The sequence below is a fragment of the Erigeron canadensis genome, chromosome 8 (genome assembly GCF_010389155.1).
Source record: "Erigeron canadensis isolate Cc75 chromosome 8, C_canadensis_v1, whole genome shotgun sequence".
Taxonomy (NCBI): Eukaryota; Viridiplantae; Streptophyta; class Magnoliopsida; order Asterales; family Asteraceae; genus Erigeron; species Erigeron canadensis.
This window is the reverse complement of record NC_057768.1, coordinates 41388646-41409360: the sequence shown is the minus strand read 5'-3', so window position 1 is coordinate 41409360 and position 20715 is coordinate 41388646. Positions and strand designations below refer to the sequence as shown.

General features: G+C 34.5%; 4 protein-coding genes across 5 annotated transcripts; all 4 read left to right on the top strand.

Annotated features, from left to right (window-relative positions):
• Positions 1 to 1570: 1570 nt before the first annotated feature.
• On the top strand, positions 1571 to 5434 carry LOC122578452 (protein XAP5 CIRCADIAN TIMEKEEPER). The gene is made up of 12 exons (XM_043750423.1): positions 1571 to 1896; positions 2754 to 2819; positions 2907 to 2971; positions 3067 to 3176; positions 3270 to 3339; positions 3449 to 3525; positions 3615 to 3676; positions 3770 to 3901; positions 4018 to 4071; positions 4147 to 4212; positions 4471 to 4545; positions 5135 to 5434. Exons 1-12 carry the CDS (start codon positions 1732 to 1734, stop codon positions 5183 to 5185), a joined length of 993 nt encoding a protein of 330 aa, XP_043606358.1. The 5' UTR covers positions 1571 to 1731; the 3' UTR covers positions 5186 to 5434.
• A 1724-nt stretch (positions 5435 to 7158) lies between these two features.
• LOC122611370 (translocon-associated protein subunit alpha-like) lies at positions 7159 to 9662 on the top strand. Its single transcript, XM_043784393.1, has 8 exons — positions 7159 to 7324; positions 7801 to 7971; positions 8088 to 8138; positions 8237 to 8325; positions 8514 to 8591; positions 8745 to 8948; positions 9244 to 9315; positions 9503 to 9662. Exons 1-8 carry the CDS (start codon positions 7258 to 7260, stop codon positions 9551 to 9553), a joined length of 783 nt encoding a protein of 260 aa, XP_043640328.1. The 5' UTR covers positions 7159 to 7257; the 3' UTR covers positions 9554 to 9662.
• Positions 9663 to 11924: 2262 nt separating this feature from the next.
• On the top strand, positions 11925 to 14242 carry LOC122611102 (repetitive proline-rich cell wall protein 2-like). Of its 2 annotated transcripts, XM_043784071.1 has the most exons (3): positions 11925 to 12232; positions 12524 to 13327; positions 13430 to 14242. In XM_043784071.1, the coding sequence occupies exons 1-3, from the start codon at positions 12064 to 12066 to the stop codon at positions 13942 to 13944; spliced, it is 1488 nt and encodes a 495-aa protein (XP_043640006.1). In that variant the 5' UTR covers positions 11925 to 12063; the 3' UTR covers positions 13945 to 14242. The 2 variants fall into 2 exon arrangements, with proteins under 2 accessions (XP_043640006.1, XP_043640005.1); XM_043784070.1 differs by having other exon boundaries at positions 11932 to 12232; positions 12524 to 14242.
• A 5306-nt stretch (positions 14243 to 19548) lies between these two features.
• LOC122610866 lies at positions 19549 to 20013 on the top strand. Its single transcript, XM_043783823.1, has one exon. The coding sequence runs from the start codon at positions 19549 to 19551 to the stop codon at positions 20011 to 20013; it is 465 nt and encodes a 154-aa protein (XP_043639758.1).
• The last annotated feature ends 702 nt before the right edge of the window (positions 20014 to 20715 follow it).

Below are 20715 nucleotides of genomic sequence, written 5' to 3'. Positions count from 1 at the left end.
TCCTCACCCCTTGAACACACGCAACCCACTCGTTGTTAGCATATGCATAGCCTTGCGATTTAAACATGCTCTTCAAGAAAAAAAATAGGTGTACATCCAATATTTTGTGGGGGCAACATAGAATTGAAAGACATGTGGGCAACAAGTTGTGTCATTAATCCGTTTTGTATACTAGAACTAAAACGTTTAAAACTAAATTCATATATCGTAGCGTCATCCGTCATAACATTATTGTGCATCACCCATTGCAACGTCGAAGTAGCTCAACAACCATATTTATCAAATGCAAAAAGTATAAACACGTGTTGATTATCAATACATGTTTTATGGTGTTTGCTACTTTGCATGAAACAATTTTTAAAGCGATATAACCGGTTTTGTATCTTAAGCCGGCCACGATAAGGAAGAACACTATTAAATCCACATGCGCATATTTTTTAAAAAATAATTATGTAAAACACGTACGCCTTTTGCTTTTCACAACTAAAAAATATATTAAAAACTTGTTTTTTTAGTTAAATAGATGTAGTGAGCAAATAGATTGAATTAGTTAAACAAGTATATCAAGCAATTGGTTAAAAATGCAAAATAGACATACGATCATGAAAAATATATTGATATCAACCAAAATAATATATAATAGGTAATGATGTATCTTTTTAACTCATTTTATTGATAATCATTCTAATCACATGGTCAAAATACATGAAAAAAAATCAAAGGATAAAATGTTAAATATAAATTAAATCAACTACACGTGTCATATTTGAAAGAACTAATAAAATTATTAGAAAGATATATTGTTATCTTATAATCTTATATTGATAGATTTTTCTAACTAGTTATTCTAATAATTTTTTTATAATTATATAAGTAAAAGGTATGAAAAAAGTTAAAAACGAACTCTTTAGCGCGGACCCAATTAAGATAACATATGTTATATACCTAGGGATGTGCACGGGTCAAAACCCGGCTCGACCCGGCAAGACCCGTGACCGCGAGAGCATGAAAACGTGACCCATGAAGGTTCGGGTCGGTTCGGGTTTGGGCGGGTCGCGGGTTCATTCACAAATTTTTGGTTTTTGCTTTCACCCGACCCGTCTCGTCCAACCTATGAGCCGCGAATGCACTAAAAACGTGACTCATGACCCGATCCGTTACGGCTTCGGCGGGTCGGTTCGGGCCGGTTCCGAATCTTGCGTGGGTCAGCAAGTCTTTTGCTCATCCCTAGTTATACGTCTCACTGTTGAACTAAGACTAGAATTTTGCGAAATTCACTTTTAAAAATAAAATAAAAAATACATATGTCTAACTTAGTAGAACTAAGAAATTTACCTTTTGTTACCTAAAAAAAAAATAACAAGAAATTTACCTTTGCCTTTCAAAATGAGAAGTGATAACTATACTATAAGTTTTAATGTATTTACCATATTATATATTTTTATAGCATATTGTTCAAGTGTGTAATACTTAATAATAATAAATTTATCAAATTGTGTAGTATGAATATCCTTCCCATTTCAAATACTCCGCTTGACTAAGAACAAAAAAAAAAAGAGTTAAGAAACACTTTGAAAAAAGCCCTAAAATAAATACATTACGACAAAACCTATTGGAGTAGAACAGATATCACAAACCGTCTTCGCTTCCGTCAAAAACCTCCACACCTTTTTTTTTACCGGGAAACACCATATCCTGATTCCTGACAGCGGCATCAGCAGCTGAACAAAGATGTCGGGTATGGGTGACGGGTACGTGGGTACCGCCCAAGACGCTGTTCGGATCCGAAGACTTGAAAAACAAAGAGAAGCTGAAAGAAAAAAGATCCAAGAACTTAAAGCCAAAAACGCTCAAGGCCAATCGGGTCTTCTTCAATTCGGATCCGGTACCTCCGAAGTAAGCCCCCCTATCTATACATACTATACAATCATATATATTTTATTCATATAAGTACCCTAATTTATAGATTATATTAATTAATTAAACTGTATATCCCCAATTTAGTATTTCTGTGCCCTAATTATTGCTATATTAATAATAATAATTAGATACTTGGAATTTTTAATTGTATTACTATTATATAAGTTCATCAATTTAGCTTGATTCAGACTTGATTGTCATTATTTGAGTGTTCAGTAACACTTTGGAGCATTGTAATCAAAGATATCACATATTTTTTAATTTTATATGCATCGGTCTGGGGTGCAACTGCATCAATTTTATGTATCGTTGTTTTTTTGTACGAATGATGAAAATTTACGTGGTTGCGTCCATATATGAGTGTTTGTTTTAGATGCAAATGTATCAGTTTTGTGAAGTTGGTTAATTTGATTAATTTAAGTGTTCTTACCGTTTTGGCGTTCTTATGTGAACACTAGCTTACACACACACACACACATATACATCTTTGAGCTGGTTATTGTATAACAAACCCTATTTGAAAAACAAATGAGAAAACACTAGAGAGTAGAGAGTGTGCATCAAAAGTTGGGCAAGTGTGTGTCACAATTCCAAAGAAAGTGATGCACCTGAGAATCTGAGATGCATATCTGCCGATACACACTAACAGAGAGACGCATATAGGGGGTGGATTATATTTGAAGCTTGACTTTTGGGGGAAGCAGAGTTTCTCTTGGTTTATATATTTACAATCTCAGTGAATACGTCACGAAAAGCTTGACTGTGTTTGCATTATATATATTCTTGATGAGTTTCTTATGAGATATTGGTGCTTTTTGAATAATTTTGATTAGATTCTCGAGACTGCATTCAAGAAGGAAACTGTTGGGTTGGTTACGAGGGAACAGTATGTTGAGAAGGTATATCACTTGTTCAATTACTTTTTACAGGTTTTAACGTAATTTAGAATGTAAATGTGAGTTGTGATATATGTTTTGTATATACAGAGGGTTAATATCAGGACCAAGATTGAAGAAGAAGAGAAAGAGAAGCTTCAAAAGCTACAACAAGAGTTAGTAGCTTTACGTCTGGGGCACTATTTGCTTTTTTTCAGTTATATACTTATTAATTTTGGTGATTATATGGAATATTTTATATGTGTCTTAGGGAGGAGGAGCTTCAATTACAAAAACTAAAGAAGAGGAAAATTAAGGCTAACCCAAAGCTATCTTTTTCTGATGACATCGAGAATGGAGAAGAAGAAGATGGGGAGGATAGTAAGTATTGTAAATTTTTAGTCTTTTTTTGAAGCTCATTGGTGCATATCGTTAACTTAGCATACTGTTATTTTGTGTACATGGGAAATAAAGAATCAAGTAAGTTTGGCCGAAGAGGGTTTGGCAAAGACCCCACAGTTGAAACTAGCTTTTTGCCAGACAGGTGTGGCATCTCTCTTTTCATATATAATTAAAATGGAATTTCACAGAAATTTCCCATTTTTCTAAGCTGATTAGTTGTTACCCTGGTGGTGTGAAGCATACTCGTTCAGTGAGAGGGAGGCAGAAGAGCAAGCTGAGCGTGAAAGGTTGCGGAAGCAGTGGCTACGTGAGCAAGAGCAGATTAAAAGTAACTTAGATTACCAGAACTTAATTTTGTATGTCGTTTTGTAAATTGGTTTTTTTTGAGTCATAATTTTTTTTATTGTTACGTTACAGACGAGGCTCTTGAAATTACCTACAGTTACTGGGATGGAACAGGCCATCGTCGAGTGATGCAGGTATTGTTTAAAAATCTAATTTTGCATTTTTTTTTTTTTTTGCATATTGTTATGACTCATTGTTGATCATTATTAACCCGGTTGAGTTTTCAGGTTCGAAAAGGCGATACTATTGGGGAGTTTCTACGGGCTGTCCAGCAGCAACTTGCACCTGAATTTCGAGAAATAAGAACAACTTCGGTTGAAAACCTTTTATATGTGAAAGAAGATCTTATCATTCCACATGTAAGAAATCTTTACCATGGTTGCTGTTATTATTTACTTGTATGATACTTTTGCTAATTATGGGTAAATTTTAACTTCTTGAATTTTCTTGTTCTAAAATGGTTCTCTATTTTCAGCAACACAGTTTCTATGAGCTGATTGTGAACAAAGCCAGGGGAAAAAGTGGGCCGGTATGTCTAGCTTTCTGTAGTAATGTTTTTTCTTTTTCTTGCACTAAAAAATGAACACTTCTTATATATCTACAGCTTTTCCACTTCGATGTGCATGAGGATGTGCGGACAATTGCAGATGCAACCATAGAGAAGGATGAGGTAATGGTTCCTAGTTAGTTCGTAATCTGTTGGTGTTGCTGATAAATAGAGATTCAACTATCTAAAAATGCAATAAATATGTTTCTTAAACCGTTCCCCTACTCATCTTAGTTTTATAGTTTAGTTGTTTTTTTTACTGATGTTTACTCGTATCTTTTTAACTGAATTTTACGTGTTTCAACTTCTAAAAGTTTTAAAATTTTCTTTTTGTTGAAAAGCTGAATCTCTAGTGATGTTCACTTATTGCCTTTTTGACAGTCACATGCTGGTAAAGTTGTTGAGAGGCACTGGTATGAGAAGAACAAGCACATATTTCCTGCTTCAAGATGGGAGGTACACTCCCTCTTTCGTTATCTATCTTTTTTTTTTGTTGTTGTCTAAATAGTTAAAATGATAAATTGTCATGACTTTTCGACCTGCAATGAGGGTGAAAATATGTTACATATTGTGGAAAATGAAACAATGGTATCATTTGGATCATCTGTCCATACTCGATACTTCCATCAATTATTTTTCTACTATTTTTGGGATACACTTTTCAATCCCTAATCTTGATATCACATCATGGGTAATGATCAATCCTTCTAATTGTGTAGCCTAAAAATCCTCCTAATTAATAGGATCGTGACATGTGCAAAATCAGGGGGTGAGATTAGGAAAGAGAATTAGTGGATTACATGTGTTAACAAGTGGATATATTAGGAGGATTTTTAGGAGGATTGGTTAGGAGGATTTATCATTTTCCATCACGTTATTATCACTTTAATTTGACAAACACGACATAGTTTTCATGTTTGTAAGAATTCAAGTATGCGAGACACAAGAAAAAGTTTGTTCCAATTGAAAAAACAATTGGTATTTAAGTTCAAATATATCATCACTGTCATCCAATGTGTACTTATCAATTTGCTGTCGATTGCAGATATATGACCCAACAAAGAAGTGGGAGAGGTACACTATCCATGGGGATTGATTAAATCAGAACATAATTTCGTGTTTTCTTGGATGTGTAACAGAGCTAAATCATATGTTTTCCAAGGTTTTCTAGTGTCTGTACGTTACTTGTTCACATTTGCTTTTGCGTTCACATTATCCGTATCCAGAAGCAATTTGCTTGCTGTCTTATTAGTATGCAAGAACATAAAGCTTACATACGATGGAACCTAGACATCTGTAAGCTAGTTATTTTGGTAACTTGTTCAGTATCATATGATTTATAGCCTGGATTGCCTCGTTCCAAAACACACACACACACACACACACACACATATATATAGAAGTTTTAAATACAACCCTTATAAATGACACTACAATTACATATTTGAATTTCGTATCAAACATATGACGTTAAAAGTAATGCATATATATGTAAGACTTAACCATCAAGGCATCAACAATGAATACAGTACAACATGGCCTTAGCCTGTGATTCAGGCTGTTTGCCTTGCATACCCCCACCCCTCCATTAGTCTGCCCTAGCAGACGTTGAACCCTGCAACAAAGTGGCTATAATATCTAATGCTCTTTAAAGCTGGTTTTGTAAGAATGTGTGGGTGTGAGTATGAACTGAAAGTGAATCTATTGTTAATTGTTGGATAAAAGGAAATGAATGTGAATTGTCGATGGCATGTCAGGTGAGAGCATATACCATGGTTGTTTTTAAAAAGCTTTTTGCTAAACAATGAGTAAATTGTGGTCAAAGACAAGACGCCTGACCAAATATAGGTACATTGTACTTTGTACTCATACCAAGTTTGTAAGATAACTGTTACATAAACATGTGCCTTCAGGGGCAAGAGTGTAGTGCCAATTTTTGGCTCTTTGACAAGTTTTGGCAAAAAAATAACCAATACCAAGATGCCACATGCTAATAGCCAAGAACTTGCCAATACTAGTCGACCCTTGCCAAATTATATGGTATAGTGCCAAAAACTTGTCAATACTGGCTGATCCTTGCCAAAAAATTAAACACGCTCCCACGTTCACTTTTTTTTGTCAAAACTGGTCACGTGACACTTGCCCAACGTTCACTAGCATCGGCCAAAACTAGCCGATGTAACTTGCCAAAACTTGTCCATACTAGCCGATGCATCTGCTATTGGATTGCCAAAGAGCCGATGATAGCCGATGCTTTTTGTCGATAAAACTTGCCGACTACACCCTTGCCCTAAGAAGTAACTCATCATATCTAGTTTTTATGTGATATCCGATGACTAAATTGTATCAAGTCCAACTCATTTTTTCCCCTTGTAGTTTTTTACATAAGAAGATTTATACAGCCTCATCTAATTATTTCTATGTTGTTTTCAAACCTTTATCTAGCCATATACGAGTAATATTATGAGAGGTAACATTTGTACCATCTTTTTTGATGTATTCATATAATTAATCAATTTGTCAACAATAAAAAAGTAAGTATATACTAATTCTTTTTTCTTTTTTCGATAATCAAAGTTAGATTTAAAGACTGATTTACATCACATTAGTCATCGGTGTTCGACAGAATCAAATGCCATTGCTTTTAACTCTGTCTTTGTGTTAAACCTATTAATTTCATGGGTAGATTTTCTAGTAATTGACATAAACCATGTATAATGAATAAATGATAAAATGGGTTAAGAAAAAGTTAGTAGATATGCCAACCTTTCTGAAAAGATAATGATAAATTAACCTGATTTGTATGTCTAATAATCGACGACATGTGAAAAAATTAAGGGCAAAATTACGAAAGAAAATTAGTGGAATTCACATGTTAAGTTCTTAAGGTTCTAGGTTGATTTATATGTATATGAGTTAGGTTGATAAATATTTAGTCCGTTTCTGGAGACATAAACAAATTCACCTTTTTGTTTCTTTTGCCAAGTCCGTTCCATATTTGCAAATTGCAAGCTCCCAACACGTTTCACTCACTTGGCTCATATAAAACCCATATCAAACTCGATCGTATCGCTTTGTTGAAGACTATTCTACTCATACATAAACATACACACATATATATCTTTCCCATTACCATAATTCTATATACATTTACATTCACATCCGATCATGGCAAATCTTAGGGCTTTTTTCATCTTCACTCTCCTTCTCCTATCATCTTCTTTCTTTTTACAAGGTACCCATCTCAGATCTACATTTATCAATTATTATTATATCATCAAGATCCATTTTTTTTTTATCTAATTTGTAAATTTATCTATACTTATTTGTTTACTATTTGTATATTTTTTTTAAATATTAGATCTGTTAATGTGTAATTTAAATCTTGTTTTCTTGAAAAAGGTGTTGACTTTTTTAGTCTATGCATTGATTTGACTGTTTATGTTTATTGGGTATCTTTAATTTCTTGAATTAATGAGAATAATTAATAATTTCGACTCAATTTATGTTATATATGTGAAGCCCATGTTGTAAAATTTTCAATATATATGCAAAGCTTCAAGCTTTAATGATAATTTGGTGTTTTGTATATAATATGATTTAGGTGATTTTGGTTTGATTATCTTTGTGTCCGTGTTTTTTGCTTTTGTTATGTTGTTTGATTATGATTTTTTTTGTATTGATTTGGGGATTGTTGCAATTGTGATGTAGTTGTTAGATCCCAGTCTGAATCAGATTCGGATACGGAGAATGCTGAACTTGTAGCAGAAACAGTTGAGGAAGGAATTGTTGGTGATGAAACTCAAGACTTTGGTTTTGGGAATTATAACCCGGCTCCTGGTGTTGAAACAGTTTGTGTTTTCCCTAAGAACATTGCCAAATGTAAGTCTAAGTCTACTTACAATCGTTTCTTTTTTAGTAAAGTCAAATTTTGTTTGATTCGTTTATGCATGGAATTTATTGTTTTCAATGTGTTTTTATTTCAATGTTTTCTGCAGTTGTAGTAGCAGGGCAAGAAACTGAAGTTTTGATTGGATTGAAAAATGAGGGTGATGACTTTATGTTATGTTCTTACGGTCGTACGGTTTATTAAATTATGCATTTTCATGCAGATAAATGGTCTTAATTTCTTTTTGTTGATAAGCAGGGGAGCAAAATGTGAAGGTTATTGCAGTTCATGCTAGCGTTCATCTCCCTTATGATCATCGGATGTTGGTCCAAAATCTTTCTACAGTGGTATATATCCTACTTCAAAATCTTTTCTTCTAAATTAAAATTTTTCATATGGATTCTTAAATGGCTGCAAATGATTTAGAATCTTTCAATAGCAGTAAATGGTTATTTGTTGAGTATGTAATTTGGCCATAGTTTGGATTAAAATAGGAAACGAATGTGGCGTAACTTTTGTTTCTTAATGTTTTCAGGCTTTCAACAATGCATCAGTTCCTGCTTCAGTTCAAGCTACTTTTCCCTATATGTTTGCTGTCAGCAAATTCTTACAGGTGCAAGTTTCACATTTCGGAACTTGCTTAAATGATGATCTGTAAATCTGAAATCATATTTTATTTGCTTTTATAATAATGAATCCCAGTTGTAATAACAAAACAGTCAGCATCATTTGATTACTCAAGTTATGATTTTCTTGTTTGTTGCAGGCTGGAACATTTGATCTTGTTGGGACCATAGTGTACGAGATAGACCAAGTCCCATACCAGAATACTTTCTATAACGGCACCATTGAAGTTACCGAAGCCGGTGGCTTTGTTAGTGTTGAGACAGTGTTCCTAGTTTCTCTTGGACTTGCTCTTCTTGTCCTTGCTGGCTTGTGGGTTCGCACTCAATTACAACTCCTTTCTAAGGTAAAATAATAAATATCTTTCGTAACCCTTTTGATATTCTTCAATAAATATAGACATAATTGTATAACAAGCAGGAGTAGCAAATACCAATTCTCCGATACATTTTATTTTTCATTGATTTTTGATGCATATATCATGAGATATTTTATGTTATTGATATCACTTTGTGATGGAGTTTGTCATATCCTTTTGCCATTTATGTTTGCATGGCCTTTTCTTTTCCTTTGCCAATTCTTTTAGGTAATCATTGTTCCTGGTATTGTTGCTAATATATCTTTGTTTTATATGGGTTCAGAAAACCAAGAAGATAACAAAGGTGGAAGTTGGAACTCGAACCGTTGATGCATCCATGGACGAGTGGCTGCAGGTTTGTATTTCCTCTTTACCTTATGTTATCGTTTAATCTCTTTTGTTGGTGTATATTTTCATCACAACTTCTAGCTATCTTTAAACAAGATGGCATGTTATTGATGATTATGTTGGACATGAATTACATTGTTGATGTAAGTAATGTAGGCTGGATTTTGATAACAAACAACTTGTTCTGTCTACAGGGAACTGCTTATACTCAATCCCAGTCGAACAAATTGAAAAAGAAGAAGTAGAGAGAGAATTTTGTAACTGACATTGAGCTAATGAACTCTGTTGTAGAATGAGCAAGAATTCTCGTTTTGTTTGAGTTTTAGCTAGCAATTACGGATTGTTTGTTTTTTAGAGTGTTTTATATTATTTTAATTTTACTTCTGGGGAATTTCAACGAGTGTCATGATATGCCATGAGTTTGAATGCAACCAGTTAACTTCTGTTGTTCCGAACTCAATATACCGGCGAAACGCTTCCTAAGTGTTATTCAGAGAAATTAGAAATATGGAGGGTTTGTCACGAATATGTTATGTCCACAACATACAGGAAAGACTTGAACATATGTTGTCTTTGTCCCATATCCACACATAATCAAATTTAGTGTTTTGTCGTTAAGAACCACTTCAACCAAGACACCAAATTTTATGTTTTTGCAATTATTTTACTTGACAATGGGTTAAGATCCAAATCAATAGAATGTCTCCTCAAACTACCCACAAGAAAGCCAATAAAAAAGGTTGTTTTACTTTCCTATTTGCTAATAAGGTGACAACACAACCTCGCTATCTACAATGTTAAGGACGCCTAAGGGCGTCTTTGAGCTGTCACATCATATCCTTACAAATCCTTATAAATCTTTAAAATCCTATAATTTTATCTCCAACCATACAAACATCCTTACATATGCTTACATATCCTTTAACTCCACTAAAAACAAAAAAAATATAAGTAAGAGCACCTAAAGGCATGCCTTTAGGTAAGAGTATGCATCAAAAAATCTTTAGTTTTGGACAAGCTTCAACCGCAAGGGATATTCAAGGGCACCCAAAGGCGTCCAAAAACATCTCCATTGGAGATAGTCTAAGAGTTTTGGTACAACTTTACAAAAGTGTCACGAATATGTTATGGCCATCGCATGTAGAAGAGGCTTTGACATATTTTGTTGTTAATATCCCATCTCCAATAAATCTGCTGTTTCTCTTAAACTGTCCAAGCAATTATTTTACTTGAAAATGGTTTAGATCTAAATCTCAGTCGGATGTTTCCTCAAACTTGAGTTCAAACCTACAAGAAATAATTGATCGGAATCAATGATGAATGGTGAAATCCAGAAAAGAAATAAATAGAAAAAAAATTAACAAATCCATTATATTGTGGGGTTTACATTTTAATTCTTGTTTTGACTATAAGCATGCACAACCACTATGGTTGCTCATTAACTACGGGGAAAATGTTAAATCTCGATTCGATACTAATTTATTCGAGTGTCCATACACACACATATATATATATATATATATATTTCAATCCTATTAAAAAAACATATATATTTTAGTCTCAAACTTGTATAAATATCAATGTAGTACCAATGTACTATCAGAATATCATTTTGTGACAGAAAGTTGGTTGTAATTTGTAAATATAAAACTTGATCGTTATTTTTTAGTTAATGAATCATCTTAAGTAATTTCCCCAAAGCCACATCTACATATTTCCTGCTGGCAGCAGATTTACTTTGACTATTCAAAGTTCTTTTGCATTGTCAAGTTAGGCATTTATTTATGATCTACAGATGGTCAAAATAGTTGGGCAATGCTGTAACTTTTGCTCATTTCACAATACATCAAAAATATAAGTGGTATTTAAACAGGCAGTGGGCTACACAAAATAATAATTCACACTCTATCCATTTCCTTTAATGCATCACTTCAAGATATCATCTCCCAACTGTTCTGATAAAATGTCTAGCTGGGATTTATAAAGATTCTCCTATAAAGAAGAAATAGGTTGTCAAAATTTATGAAAAACAACCATATTAACATTACTCAACCATATATGGTCCTTGGACATGTAACAAGATTTCATAAGAATGACCTTAATTGATTCTTAAATGAAAAGGCTTATGTACGTGTTCATCTGACATAAGTCGTATCAGTTTTTTGCAAATTTATGTAGCCGCGGATCAGCCTGAATATGCATTACTTTGTAGCTGTCGACAAATTAAATTTACAATTGAATGTTTAAATGGTTAGTTAAAAGGAATCTTAGAATTTACTGTATTTGACTAGCATGTATCTTTCTAATTTTGTGTTCTATCACGAGAAATCAGATGTCTGAAATCTATGCATGGTGATGAGTTTCATGGGTACGTAGTCTAATCGTCTCCCACATTGTTAAAGTGAAACAAGAAAGGAGGATATTAATAATGTGAAACTTTTAGTTAGTAGGTGTAGATTGATGTGACATTCACTTATTTACAGGCTAGCTAAGCTAACTACATAATGCAGTTGAGAGCTCAATCAATGAAAGGTAAAGGAGGCACTTCTTTTTTTAAATAAACTTCTTTTCAAATATACGGGGCCCTTAGTCGACGAGCAACCTGTATAACCAACCGTCTTGAGCATTACTCACTATATATACATGGTAACACTAACTGATTCAGTGCCACCTCAAATATGAGAATTTTGTAGAGTATATCTCAGTTTATACTCAAGTACTATACTTTTTTTTGTGTCTTTGGCTATAAGTTTCAATGCAGATTTACTCGGTCTGTAGGCCTGAAGCCCTTCTGGGATTCTTGCTGATTCTGTTAATTTCAGGGAGTTTGTGTTATGGTGATGATACAGTTGTAGAGGTAGTTGGGATTGGAGAATGTAGTGATTGTAAGGAAAATACTATAAAGAGCAGCCATGCCTTGTCAGGTAATTAACATTGTTGTCAACTTATTGCCTTTTATTACATGATTCTTCTTCAATACCTTTTAGAGTTAAATTTAGAGTACCTGTATTTACCATATCGCCTTTTATGATGTACTAAATGAAGAATGTCAGTTAAACTGATATATATATATATATATATATATATAGGCATAAATGTCAGATCACTTGTTTATTTATAGTCATTCGTTCATGACCAGATGAGTTAGCCCTCATGGATTTGAGTACTGGTCATTTTTTCCTTCTTCATCTTTTTTAACATCGATGTTGTTTCAGGGCTTAAGGTGACAGTTGACTGCAAGCTTGATAATGGGAAGGTTAGAACAAGAGGCATTGGGGAGCTCAATGAGGAAGGGAGCTTCACGATATCTCTTCCTCAAGAAATCTTGAAAGATGGGAAGTTGAAAGAAGAATGTTACGCCCAACTTCACAGTGCAGCAAATGCACCTTGTGCAGTTCTTGATGGCATAGAAGCCACCAAGATCAGTCTGGTGTCAAAGTCGGGACAAAAACACACATTTGGACCGACAGGAAAACTTAAGTTCTCATCGGCTGTGTGCACCTCTGCTTTCTTGTGGCCTTTCTTTAAGTACCCTCCTCTACCAAAACTGCCACATTGGAATAAAAAACATCCATTGTTTGGCCATCATTTTCCTCTCCCTTCACTTCCGCCAAAGGTTTACCCTCCATTTCCATTTCTGCCTAAAATGCCATTCAAAAAGCCATTTTCTCCGCCTGTTTATGATGTACCTGTCGTTGAACCTCCTCCTGTTCCGGTGTATACACCAACACCTAAAACTCCTGTTCCTGTATACAATCCGCCCACAAAGCCACCCGTTGTGGAGCCTACACCAACTCCAGTCTACAAGCCTAAACCAAAGCCACCTGTTTCCAAACCAGCACCAGTTCCTGTCTACAAGCCAAAACCACCTGTTTACAAACCTCCTCATGTTCACAAGTCAAAACCAAAGCCACCAGTCGTTAAGCCAGAGCCAAAGCCAAAGCCACCCGTAGTCAAATCTCCTCCAGCCCCAAAGTGCGACCCAAAACCAAAGCCACCGGTTTATAAGCCTCCTACAGTTCCAGTTTACAAACCAAAGCCAAAGCCACCTGTTTACAAGCCTTCCCCTGTTCCAGTTTACAAACCAAAGCCAAAGCCACCGGTTTATAAGCCTCCTACAGTTCCAGTTTACAAACCAAAGCCAAAGCCACCTGTTTACAAGCCTGCCCCTGTTCCAGTTTACAAACCAAAGCCAAAGCCACCTGTTTTCAAGCCTAAGCCAAAGCCGAAACCACCAGTTTACAAGCCTGCTCCGGTGCCAGTTTACAAGCCTAAGCCGAAGCCACCAATTTACAAACCTGCTCCTGTCCCAGTTTACAAGCCCAAACCAAAGCCAGAGCCCCCAGTCTTCAAGCCTCCTCCTGTCCCAGTTTATAAACCAATACCAAAGCCGCCACTTTTCAAACATCCTGCTGTTCCAATTTACAAGCCAACACCAAAACCGCCTATAGTAAACCTACCGTCTCCAAATGTCTTGCCACCACCCATTCCCATTTACAAGCCTCTTCCACCATTCTACAAGAAACCTTGCCCACCATTCGCTTTCCCCAAGCTTCCGCCTTTTCCCAACTTTCCTCCAAAAGATTTCCATCATCACATTATAAAGGATCTCCCTCCTATCTTCTCTCATCCATAAGATTATTTCACATGCTATCAAGAGACAAAAAAAAAAAAAAAACCCTTCATGATTAGTACTTCAAGGGAACGTACATGTTGCATTTTGCCATTGATTTATAGCTTTAATTATCAAAGAGATAACGGTTTCTTTTGTGCAATGACATGAATGTGTGTCATGTTACAATATTGGATGGAGTTTGTAAAGTTTCAAGTTTGAGTTTACATTAATCGATTTGTTTCAATAAATGTACTTCTAGTTGAAAAAAAGTGGTTCAGTACTCGATTGTGTTCTGAAAATAAACTTATTAAAGTTATAACTCGTGCCCAAATGACTACTCGTATTACGAATAAGCCCCTTGGATATGTTGGAGAATACTAACTCGATGTTAAAAAAAAAATGTGTGTCCCGCTTAAGATGTCATGACCAAATTTAACTTTGAACCGTGTCATCGTTTTTAAAATACAACGATTCGATTATATATGCAAAAATATTATCATGACTTTTTTCATTTACATTTGTAGCTAGATATGAAGATTTTAATTTGAATTATCGGGGCTGCTTTAGTAATCAATTTCAATTTTACGATATCTTACTTATACTTATAAGTGAGGATACGCCATGTCATAGCTATCTTACGTGTCATCATCGCATGGCAACATTGGTAAACACTTGCGAAATCAAAAATCAAATTTCTGGCGAAGTATCGAACCTGCCACATATGGCATGGAACATAAGTACTCTAGCCACTTGGACTAAAGTACATTTAGTTTGTCTTTTTACACCTAATATTCATATAGATAGTTTCTGATTTATTTAATTTAGGAGTAAAGATTTATTTAATTTAGGAGTAAAAAGACTCATAATTAATTGTTTCCTATATTCCAATTCAAGAAGATAAATTTAATTAAATAATTTACATTATGATGATAGATGACAACGATACAAAACTTGAATTTGTGCAAACAAATTAATCATAAGTCTTTCAAATTTATATCGTCCTTTTATTTTTCTAATTTATCATATGAATTTTAAAAAGTTTAAAACAATTTTATGGTTCATTTGTTTTTTCATTTTCAGCGTCTAATTAGTTAATTTCTACATCCCTATCTATATCATCTTCTTTTTTTTTTTTTTAACATTCAAAAAAGATATTTTATTCAACAAATATCTATATCTATATCTTCTATATATTTATATCTATGTTAGTCTTAATAACCCCGAATGATGGTTTTTCTAAACTTAAAACGAGGTCTTAAAATAATATGAGAACAAAATAATGTTTTGTTTTGTTGAATGTGCCATTATTTTTTGTTTAATGCGTTGAATATTTTTTTAATCATATAATATTACAATTTGTAAAAAAATATATATGTGTAATACATGTGACAGCAAGACGATAGAGTGTGGGCACATTAATGTGTAAAATTTGTACGTAAATCCTAATTACATCTTATTCAACCAATAAAATTATGTTTAAGACTTTTAAATTTTAAATTTGATAAACAAATTGACCGTACACATAATGTATTACAACTTGTCAAGGTAACTGTGTATTTGATTTGGTATAATAATTTAAATTTCAATAGGTTTTTCCAAAAAAAATAAAAGTAAACTTCAATAGGTTTTACATATAAACTAGATTTTAGACCCGTATCCAACACTAGACACGGGATTTAGGATATTAATAATATTAGATCTCCATACATTTAAGTCATAAAAGCTTACAATTTCAAAAAAATACGGTTTTAATAATAATAATATTTGGATAATGATTATTATGATTTTTAATTTGTAGTTTATCTAAATGATGACATCAACAAAAGTCAATTTGATGAAATCGAACGATGTGATTGATTAATTAATCATTAGTTCATTAAGATAAGATTAAGATTAAGATGAGGATAAATTCAATTTATAATTTATAAACCATTATGCTTTATTTGTACAAAAGATATAGAATAGTGATGTGATGTTTATCTTCGGATCAAGCTTTTTTTAATTACAAACTGTCTTACTTTTACTTATACACTATTCCAAATGACTATGATCGAACTTATGATTTCCTAATACACCTACCAAAATAATGAGCAACCAACCTAATTTGTATCTAAAACATACTTTTGTTAGTTATTCAACCGACAATATATCTATTCGTTTTGGATCGCAGTCAATTAAAGATATGCTTTATTTGTAAAGGAAATAAGGTTTGTAAAAGCAAGCAAGAGTTTAAGGTTTTTATTTGCGACAATGAAGGTCTCGTTACAAACTAGCCAATACATGTTCTTTATAGATAATTGAGCCGTGCATCGCACAGGTTCTAACCTAGTTTTATATAAGTATCTTCAGAAAACTTATATAAAGTTGTTTAAATGTTTTAGCATATTTAACTTAAACTAGCTGAACAAATATATACTTCATATAAGAGAACGGTACATGCACATTGCGGCAGTGATGCAGGTGGCGTCGGTGATGGCGACGGCAAACGGAGGTGGCGGCGGAGATTGGTGGTGGTGCCGCCAGTGAATAGTGGAAGTTATTGATGTAATGTGACTATGATGTATGGTACATCATGCAATAGAATGTATACATTGTTGAAACTTAAAATCAATATTGAAAATTTAAGTTCAATGTTGAAAATCTAGAGGAAATCTGTTTTATAATATAGTATAGATATAGATATTGATCATGTTATATTAAAAAACTATATTGATCGCCAATGGATTGGTGATTCATTGATCTTAGATCTTGGAGAAATCCACCGGGGTTCGAATCTCACCTCTTATTATGGGGTGGGGTTGGGGTTGGGTGGGTTTGAAACTCATGAGTATATTTTTTTTGAACAAGAATAGGAGTCAATATTATTGACCAAAGACAACCCCTAGCAAGGAGCTAGAGAGAAATCACACCCAAATATTACATACAGAGTATGTCTACACCATTAACAAGCCAACTATTACAATCAACAGTTTCTAGTTATCTACCTTAGCTCTATGTTTTAACCACAAGTATGATATTTCCTTTATTTTGCTTAACAACGTACGTTGCATTTGAGACCATATACGTACGAGTAGTTAAAGACTTTCTCATTCCTCCTTAATTTTCCATATTGCCCAAATAGTTGCATTTGAGACCATATACGTACGAGTAGTTAAAGACTTTCTCATTCCTCCTTAATTTTCCATATTGCCCAAATAGTGGCCATATATAGCAATGCACATAACACCTTTCTGCTTACTTTTGTTCCCTTGTACACTTCCAACAATGTTTTGCAACTCCATGACAGAACTGCATGATTCCATGGCTTCTAATCTTGTCCATTGCCCGACTATTACCCATATACCAATTAATCACCGATTCACAAGCGAATAAAGCATATATGGTTGTTAACTGATTCCGGTAGGTTCCCGCAACACGGACAAATGTCTCCACCATAATCAACTCCACGTTTTAGTAATTCCATTTTTGTTGGAATCCTACTCGACGCGGCTCGCCAAACAAAAATATTAACTTCAGGGGTATCCATTTGCACCATTTCATCAGTACTGGTTGTTGATCGGTTGAATTAGACATCGACATGAAGGGTGCGTTTAGTTCAAGAAAACTCTCATGTTTTCCATTTTCATTTTCCAAGAAAACATGGAAAACAAGAAACGCGTTCAAATTATATTTTTCTAGAAAATGAAAATTCTCTTTTCCAACTTTTGCACTAAAATTAGAAAACTGTTTTTTTCACTTTTTGTTTTCACTTTTCTATTTTTCAAACCTTTTATAAACCTAAAATTGGAAAACAAGTGAATTTGAACATGTTTTCTAGTTTTCTAAAATGGAAAAATGATAACTCCATCTTTTGTTTTGAACACGTTTTCAAAATTTTCAAGGGTTTTTTAGAAATGAAAAACCTTTTTATTTTCTATAAAATTAGAAATGGAAAACTTGAAAACATTTTCTCAAACTAAACGCGCCCTAAATCTTTTTCAGTTTTCCAGCCCCATATATCTTCTCCGATGTAACATCTCAAAGTAAACCAATGAGCTGTAAAAATTCAGACCATCCTTCAAGATCGAGTAACAGGCCGACAGCGCCAGGGCCATTGCTAAACCACGTACATTAGAACCAAACCGGGTGTAATCATCTCCCACAAGCGCTTTTCGATTAATACATATTGGGGAAGGCTTCTCGATCGTAATGAATAAGGTAATAACCAACAATCGTTCCAAAAACTGACTTTATTCCCAAACCCCACGTACTTCTCTATTAAGTTGACATTATACTTCAAAAATTCCTTTTTGACACGTCTTCCAAACACCATTACAAGCTCTTGAGATAGGAACTAGCTAGATCATTGCCGGCCCCTGCCTTTCCCATGGATAGATTTAACAACCTGAGCCCATAACTGATCACTATTCTCTTTAAAACGCCACCCACCATTTTATCAATAAAGCCGCGTTGCCCAGCCCGCCTTTCCTTTTAGAAGACACTAACCTTTCCCATTTAATCCACCTTATTTTTTTCCCCACATTTCCCCTAGAAACTTGAGTTAAAATAATATAAGTAGGTAAGCTACCAAGAAGTACTGATTTAACCATATTGACTACGAGACCGACACTGCCATCCATCGTGATAATCTTGAGTTAAAACGGTCAATAACCGGTTTCCAATTAATTAGCAATCCTATTCATATTGGGCCCCACCTTCAAACCGAGATAACTCATTGGAAAGGATCCAACTGTACAATTTAACGCCCGAGCAACCTCTGATGCATCCTCATCGTTGAGTCCGTTACATGTAGGCATGTACGTAGTTTAAATATGTAAAGTCGGGTTTTACTTGGAGTGCAAAAGTAACCGACTAATATGAAATGTCTAGTTTAAGGTAATAAGTCTGAGTTTGTATTAAACTAGGAAACCTGTTAGGTTAAATAGTGGAGGGTGAGCCGATTATGGTGAGTACTTTGGGTAATAAACAAAAGGGTTCTTTCGGGTCGGTCTAAAGGATCGTATATCTCCTAGTATAGGATTAATATTGTTTCCTAATATTTGTTTCCTTGTTTGTCCCCTGATTTCTAGTTTTTTGCTTGGGCCATAAGATATATGTGGCTATATATTGTATCGTGACTATTCTGAATAAAATAACAAGAACCAAAAACTTAAAACCCAATCACAATTTTCATGGCATCAGAGCCACAATCGTAAACAAAAAAAAAAAAAAAAAAAAAAAACCCTTATATTACGACGTCACAATCCAACTCAAAATTCATTCTGTTTGTTTCATTAATTAAAGTGAATGGTTGATTATTTTATCAAAACTAATCCCATTGGCTGCTTTAGATTGTAGCCGTCAAAAACAAATCAAACAACATAACCCTTTTTGAATATCATAATTTTTTATGGCTGGAGAAAAGTCCAGCAGCAACAACAGTGGCAAATCCCCCGCCATTGATGCAAGCTCGCCGTATTATATACACCCATCCGACCTCCCTAAACAATTACACGTAAACGAAATTCTGAATGACTCGAATTACAACGATTGGTCTAAGGAGATGGCCAATTTCCTGTTCGCAAAAAACAAGATGGGCTTCGTTGACGAAACGATCCCTAAACCAGAAAAGCATCTGAAGACTACATGCCTTGGATGCGTTGTGATGCTATGATCATTGGATGGTTCACAACCGCAATGGACAAAGACATTAGGACGAGTATTCGATATGCTAACACATCCGCTGCGATTTGGAAAGATTTAAAAGAAAGATTCGGCAAAGAGAATGCACCTCGAGCCTATGAATTAAAGCAGTTGCTTTCTTGTTCTCATCAAGATGGATCATCCGTTTCTTCCTACTATACCAAGCTTCGTGGTATATGGGATGAAATAAGTTCAGTGTTGCCGATTCCACAATGCACGTGTGGTCACTGTACGTGTGAGATTGGAAAAAGGTTAGTTGATTTTAAAGAAAATGAGCGTCTATATGAATTTTTGATGGGACTGGACACTGAGTTTTCTACCATAAGAACTCATGTCCTGTCTATGAAAACATCACCAACCCTTGGAGAAGCCTACCGTCTCGCGTCTGAAGAAGAACAACAAAAATAATTGTGTCGACCAAACGAACTGCTGTGGAGCCAGCCGCATTTAAAACACAAGGTTGGCGTGATGGACCTTCTAATTTTGGACGTAATTATAAGGGAAACTCTAGGGATTTCAAACGAAACACGGAAGAGAAAACTGAGAATTGTAGCGAATGCGGGAAAGATGGTCATAAACAAGAAGGTTGTTTTAGAATTATTGGGTATCCTGATTGGTGGCCGGGAAAAGGAAGAATGAGAAGATGAAATCGAAAGCAGCTTACGTAGAGGCCAAACCTGGGCTGGCTGGACTCACTGATGCACAATATCAAGCGCTTATGAAGCATTTCAATGTGAATGAAAAAGGCAGAAGCAGATAACATACGTAAGGCAAACATGGCTGGTAAGATCAATAAACTACCTCGTGATTGGATCGTGGACTCGGGCTCAACTGACCATGTGGTTCACGAGCTCGAATCCCTTGAAAGTAATTCTTCCATTACACAAGAAACACCCATTATGATACCTAATGGTGTTAATGTTCCTGTTCATGCTAAAGGAACTTGCATGTTGAATGGAGAAAACAAAGTCAATGATGTTTTATTTGTTCCAGATTTTAATTGCAATCTACTTTCTGTAAGTAAATTAGCGAAAGAATTACAATGTGTAGTGAGTTTCTTTCCCGATTTTTTTGTAATGCAGGGCTTACGATCGAAGAAGTTGATTGGCA

What these genes read in the sequence shown, in the direction of transcription:
- LOC122578452 (XM_043750423.1), top strand. Translation starts at nt 1,732, where the DNA reads ATGTCGGGTATGGGTGACGGGTACGTGGGTACCGCCCAAGACGCTGTT. An exon ending in ACTAGCTTTTTGCCAGACAG is followed by an intron (nt 3,340 to 3,448) that starts GTGTGGCATCTC and finishes ATACTCGTTCAG; the next exon opens with TGAGAGGGAGGCAGAAGAGC. An exon ending in GCCATCGTCGAGTGATGCAG is followed by an intron (nt 3,677 to 3,769) that starts GTATTGTTTAAA and finishes TTGAGTTTTCAG; the next exon opens with GTTCGAAAAGGCGATACTAT.
- LOC122611370 (XM_043784393.1), top strand. Translation starts at nt 7,258, where the DNA reads ATGGCAAATCTTAGGGCTTTTTTCATCTTCACTCTCCTTCTCCTATCA. An exon ending in ATCTTCTTTCTTTTTACAAG is followed by an intron (nt 7,325 to 7,800) that starts GTACCCATCTCA and finishes ATTGTGATGTAG; the next exon opens with TTGTTAGATCCCAGTCTGAA. An exon ending in CCATGGACGAGTGGCTGCAG is followed by an intron (nt 9,316 to 9,502) that starts GTTTGTATTTCC and finishes TTCTGTCTACAG; the next exon opens with GGAACTGCTTATACTCAATC.
- LOC122611102 (XM_043784070.1), top strand. Translation starts at nt 12,064, where the DNA reads ATGCAGATTTACTCGGTCTGTAGGCCTGAAGCCCTTCTGGGATTCTTG. An exon ending in GAGCAGCCATGCCTTGTCAG is followed by an intron (nt 12,233 to 12,523) that starts GTAATTAACATT and finishes ATGTTGTTTCAG; the next exon opens with GGCTTAAGGTGACAGTTGAC.
- LOC122610866 (XM_043783823.1), top strand. Translation starts at nt 19,549, where the DNA reads ATGCCTTGGATGCGTTGTGATGCTATGATCATTGGATGGTTCACAACC.